This window comes from Lygodium microphyllum, chromosome 8 (assembly GCF_053477565.2).
Source record: "Lygodium microphyllum isolate KBCC chromosome 8, Lygodium_microphyllum_v1.1.10, whole genome shotgun sequence".
Lineage (NCBI taxonomy): Eukaryota > Viridiplantae > Streptophyta > Polypodiopsida > Schizaeales > Lygodiaceae > Lygodium > Lygodium microphyllum.
This window is the reverse complement of record NC_141142.1, coordinates 16,684,833-16,690,832: the sequence shown is the minus strand read 5'-3', so window position 1 is coordinate 16,690,832 and position 6,000 is coordinate 16,684,833. Positions and strand designations below refer to the sequence as shown.

The following is a 6,000-nucleotide window of genomic DNA, read 5'->3' as shown; positions in this document are numbered from 1 at the left end:
ATTTGGGCAATTTGGGCCCTTCCCATCATTTGGCACTAACCCCACTCTGATTTGAGAACCCAAACGTTAATTACACTTGCTGTCTCATATGGCATCCCACTTGTATCTCTGTGCATAGATACGCTTGTAGTCTCAACTATCATTCTTGGGTTGCTGAATGTGTCTCACTCCCCTCCTTATCCCTTTCTCTTCCAATATCTTAACAGCCTTTAGATATTCTTACTCAAGATGAGCATTATACAATTTTTTATAAGGCATGAAGCATATTGCAGGAAAAAACTCTCAACACACGAAAACTGGACTTCGCAAGTAAGCAATGTGCACTGTATGATTTAATCCTCTCCAAAAGTAATTCTGAAAATCGGCCAATGAGCCTTAATTCATCCATCCAATGCAACCATAATGAGCAGGACTCACATCCCTTAATGTGGATGGTCCAGCTTAATAAGCATACCAATCATTCAGCACTGATGCTACAAATTCATACACGTGTGCCAGATCAGCTCATTCAAAACTGGACTGCAACCTGGACAAAACAATCATAAAACAAGCACGAGTCATCAAATCTGAAGTCAAAGACAAGCATCAGAATTTGAGCCAAGGAACACATCCAAAATAACCAGAATGATCCCCCTACACTCCCCAAACAACCCCCCGATGCACTAAGCCATACAAAGCAGTAACATATAACCGTTTTTTCCCCTCAATTCTCAACCCCATTCACGTCCAGTTCCTGTGAAGCTTTGAATAACTTCTAATCCACTTAAAGTACCAGATCATCACTAGCCTGCTATCCTCACAGGAGACTTCTATATCATTCCTCCCATAACACACACATATCCATGCACCACCACCACACCCCCCCCCCCCCCAAAAAAAAAGGGGGGGAGAATTAACACAACAAACTGAAATTTAAAAGGGTAGAACAATAAAGAAGGCAACTGAACACAGCAATTCACTTACCTACTCAGCAGACTGAAATGGCTGAAAGAGTGCTTTCACTGTCTCAAAAACTTCCTCTCTTGCTCTTGCAGCATCCACCTGTTGATTGAAATGTTAAATATATATATTCAAGAGTGGACTGCAAAAAGGCAGATATGGAATCAAACACGATTACATTACCTTCTGAACCTTCCCAATGCTATCATAATGGTTGATTACTGGTAAACTTGATTCAACAAACACCTTGAACCGCTTTCTAATAGTTTCGATGTTATCATCTACACGGCCCTGAAGTGGTAGAAGTATGACCATTCAAAGAAAATATAACCATAAGAGAAGCTGAGCTTTTTAAACTGTCTACTTGTATAACCAGAGAATGTTCACGAGTGACACCTGATTCCTGCCAAGAAGGCGCTTCTCCATTTCCTCTTCAGGACAATCAAAAAAGAGAATAAACTGAGGCTGGATGCCGGTCTACAAGCAGCAGATATGTCATAAGCACTTAGAGATACAAGAGAACAAACAGAAGTTTGAGGAATATCCTCGCTTTTTGTATTTCTTCTAGTTGCATTCAAACAAAATCTATCATTTTTCCAGAGACAGAAAGCACCATTGCAAACAGCAAAGTACTTACAACAAGCTCAAAAGCAGCACGGTTTTCCTCATTTCTGGGGAAACCATCAATCAAGAATTTGTCATTGCCACTCTTAAGCATTGCATTTTGGAGGAGTTTCACTGTCACTTCAGACGGCACAATCTTTCCTTCCTTTATCATGTTTTGTATCATTACCCTAAACATGCAACTTATCAGTTTACAACCAAAGCTTAATATGACACAGACCTTGCTGTTTCTCAGTACAATTACCCATTTTCATTGCCCGAGTTGATTTCAGCACGCAGTAGATCACCAGCACTCAGATGCGTGAACCCAAAATGTTCGACTATCAATGCACATTGAGTACCCTTCCCACTGCCAGGACCACCTGAATGAATGCATTAAATGTCAAAATACCAGAAACCTAAAGCAGGTTAAAGCTCAAGAGAGAAGAGGCTAATTTTCTTTCCTCAAAAGTAATACTATAGGGGACAGGGCAGACAGTCATAATTTTCTTTATGTAAAAATATCAAGATATCCCTGAGGGTAACTCATTGGGATTATGAGCAGTTCAGCATGCAGAACAAGAGTTACAAGGCTTACAAGAAATAGTACAGACCAAGGACAAAAATAACTTTTGCTGTCCCAAGAGATGAAAGGCCATGAACATTTCCATTTGCTTGCTGCACAGGTCAAAGAACAATTGGTCAGTGCAGATATTGACACTTGGCCCAATTAATGACATGGTTCAATGATTTTACAAAAAATAAACTTTTCTCAAAACAAAACATTGTTGTAGTTAAGATCTGAAACAATCTGTTTTTCAAAAAAAATTCTAGGATTTCTGGAGTCAACATTGCAACTTTAAAAAAACTTGGTATTACCTGTCAAGGTTGCTTGAAGAATCTTTAAGGTAAAAACAATCTTATAAAAGGGCACAGGAAAATGCACAAACATGGCCATTTTCCTTAGTAACTTTCCAAACTTGGGCAGTTGCCCATCACATAGAACAAGTTTCTTGTAATCTTTAGTTTAGATGCAGTTTCTTGCAGTGAAATCTAGAATTCTGACTAAACAATGAGCACATCCCCCAACTTTCAATGTTCATACTCACAACTTTTTTACAAAACTTGATAAAAGCTGCATCTAGATTCTAGCATCCATTCCAAACTTTAAAGACTCCTAACATTCTTCAAAAGTTCTCATTGATGAATGAAGAATTTGAGAAGTGTTCAAGGATAAGAGTTGTAGTTTACTTTTGAGACCTCAGACCCCTACATAATTCTGCAACATAATACTTAAATAAATGAAGCAATTCAAGAATGAGAAATATTTATAACTACCTGCTTTTCCTGAATTACAGTATGTGCTTCAACTCTTTTCAAATTTTCCACAGTTTTTGAGTCCCTAAAAACAAACTTCAAAAATCTGAAGACTGAAAAGGTTTTCATTGATAAAGTGGTGGCCTAAGTTTCGATCATTCTAGACCATGCAGGGTTCACATTCCTCGTGATGACTAACTGAACTAATGTGGCCAAGAAGATGTATTACCTCTTGTGGTGCTGCTCGCAGATCAGCTTCAGCTATGGTTGAAGCCATCAGCTTGGATTCAGTATATGGCCAGGGCCTCCTTCGTAGAAACTGCAAAACCAGCTGAGATATTTAAAAATATGTCTTAAAGCTTGGATAACTTTAAGCAGTTAAGACTATCAACCATGAATGTAAAGCTTGGATAAGTTTGAGCATTTGAAAATTCACACTGTTTAGAAAATTTGCCACAAGCAAGATCTGATACAGACTGACTTGAACATAAAACTATATACAATATACACATTGCCATGTAAAAAGTCATTATACACTCTACACACTCTCCAATTGAGTTCTCTAGCTGTTTGAAATTGGGAGAAAACCAATCAGTATAATACTTGCACAGAAAGTTTCTTTGCCAAGAAAACAGTAGTAGGTCTAAAGTAATGGGCAAGAATTTGAAATCCCCTTTCAGCTCATTCTATGTGAGTCGTGACAAGGTCTGTGATTAAATGAAACAGCTACATTCCCACAAAACAAAGGCCGCTCATCAGTGCAGCCATGGCATTTTAGATCCTAGCATTAAAGGCATAACATATGACGCATAAACTCAAGGGTCAGCCCCACAATTACCCCACACCCAAATAAAACGAAAAAAAACAAACTTCATTCTGTACTCAAAAAATTCCAGCAACAAAAACTATAATGTATAGCATTGTCTATGTGCAGATTACAGCAAATGGTAGAAACAATGGTTTTGTCTATTGGAAAGTCCCAAGCACATGATGTGGATTGTACAAAACTTTGCTGCAGAGTCACTTTTAGAAGAATTCAAAATGAAACTTTGTAACATTTTCTCTTCCATACAGACAATACCTCAGGAGCTGCAAGAAACCTGCAATCACCAAGAGAATAGGTAGACCAGCTTGAATCAGCAACCTTCCGTTTAGACTGCACAGCCACCAGAAACACCAACTCTTACTCAGAACCCTAACTTGCACACTTCCAAAGGCTAGTCTTGCTGTTAAACTTCCCTTAAACAGCACAAAAGTGCAAAAAAAATCTGAAACTATCCGAGAAGTTCATGTAAAGATTGGAAATTATCAAATACTTGTTTCCTCTTTATGTCCAAGCAGTTGTAAATGGTATGTTACAGATTTTATGCATGCGATGCATTTGCATTACAGGCAAATCTAGATGGTGTGCTACAGATTTGATGAGATGTGAACTGGTCTTAACTGCCACAACCTTAGATCTTGTTGTTCAGTGATCGCTGCACTCATAAACATGGAATTTTTCCACGACATGTAGAATTTAGCTTGTAATTATGACTAGCATCACTGATGTTGCAATATGCACATTAGTAAAGATGCAGATCTACCTAGTCAGCTTACAAAAGAAAAGAACATTGTCATCTGAGAGCATTGTCTCATGAGAACATGTCTCGTGACATATGGTCAGTGCATTGCATCTGCAATGACTACCAGATTGGAGCCAGTATGCATTTAATTTTCACCCGATGCACCATTCACAGAGCGCAAAGTTGCGACATTAGTTAACTGATCAAGGATGCCACCAAAAAGCGAAGTATATGAACAGGCTAATACCATCTGTATACATTGAATTATTCGCAGATTTGAAATTTAATGGCGATGTGAACAAGCAGCGGTGACTGTTTGGGGCATCACACATTTATTAATGCAACATACAATGCATAAGGATCAGATCCAGGAAAAGATTTTACACCTAACATGATGCATAATACCGATTATGTGTAAAGATCAAAGACACCAAGGTAAGATGAATGTCGAAACTTGCTCGGACAAACAAATTTTCATTTAATACAATGAGAAGGAAAAGAAAAAACAGGAAGAAGAACAGCACCGTGGGAGCTGATCTGCTGCTGGTCGAAAGTGCTCGTCTGAGACTAGAGACAATGCGAGGGCGGACAAAGCTCATGCTCCTCTGCGAGCTCCCTCCATCTTTGATATATGGTTTGAATGTCAGATGCGGCTATGGTGGAAGAACGAAACCTTGATAGTAAGAAGAAGAGAGAGAAGAAGGCAAAATTTCAGTTCAATCCTATTGCTGACAAGAAAACGATTTCCTTACAGACACTATTTATGCACCATTTTCCTTGTTTGATTATTTAAAAAGCAATCTTTTTTCCACACGTAAAAAGTTTTTGTGAGAGTAGTCTATCAAATTGCCAAATATATTTTATTGTATTACTATATTATTTTCGTTATAGGTTTAAAAAGCCCCGAATTTTTAGAGGGTTTCCTGAACCTACCCCTTTTCAAACCTCCCTTTTTCAATCAAAACCCTTTCCCTTCTCCTCTTTTTCACATGTAGTCCCTCATTTTCTCTTCCCCCTCCCTTTTTTCATTAAAGCTTCCTTTAGAGAAATGTGAATTCAATCAAGAGTTATGAGCGCCACGCCAAACTGTCACCACACGCAAGGAAGACAAGTTACCGTTTCCCGCCACCTCAAGGTGGGAAGAACTGACCACTCCCGCTTCTAGGTGGAGGGCATGCAACCCTCATTACCGCCATTGGAAGCCCTGGCCAACACCTCTAGGGGTGTGGACGGAGCATTGTCCCTTGCTGCAGGCTTTCTCCCTTTTCGTTCTACTCCTCTGGGGGCAAGCCCTGCTCCGTTCAATCATAGCATGTCCCCACAACTTTGCATGAGTGAAGATTTGCTACCGGCTGGAATCCGTCCCACACTTGAGTTAGAACGAGTATCATCACAGGAGCCGTCCCCTCTGCAACAAATATTGCATCCCTCACCTCACCCCTCCTTGTCATATGCGCATGTTAACCCTCTATTTAACATCTCTCATGCGAGTAGCTCTTTCCTGCCTCAAGGTCTAACCTTTGGTTCATATTTTGCAGGTTCCTCAACAGTGGCTAGTCATGGAGTACCCCATGCC

General features: G+C 39.5%; 1 protein-coding gene across 2 annotated transcripts; it reads right to left on the bottom strand.

Moving 5' to 3' along the window:
- Positions 1-231: 231 nt before the first annotated feature.
- On the bottom strand, positions 232-5,172 carry LOC148032019 (UMP-CMP kinase 3-like). Of its 2 annotated transcripts, none has more exons than XM_087682641.1 (10): positions 4,949-5,172; positions 3,941-4,015; positions 3,089-3,190; positions 2,157-2,220; positions 1,808-1,925; positions 1,577-1,733; positions 1,336-1,416; positions 1,123-1,230; positions 964-1,041; positions 232-526 (listed from the first exon to the last, which is right to left on the bottom strand). In XM_087682641.1, the coding sequence occupies exons 1-9, from the start codon at positions 5,021-5,023 to the stop codon at positions 964-966; spliced, it is 858 nt and encodes a 285-aa protein (XP_087538767.1). In that variant the 5' UTR covers positions 5,024-5,172; the 3' UTR covers positions 232-526. The 2 variants fall into 2 exon arrangements, with proteins under 2 accessions (XP_087538767.1, XP_087538768.1); XM_087682642.1 differs by having other exon boundaries at positions 238-526; positions 3,089-3,178; positions 4,949-5,170.
- Between the last annotated feature and the right edge of the window lie 828 nt (positions 5,173-6,000).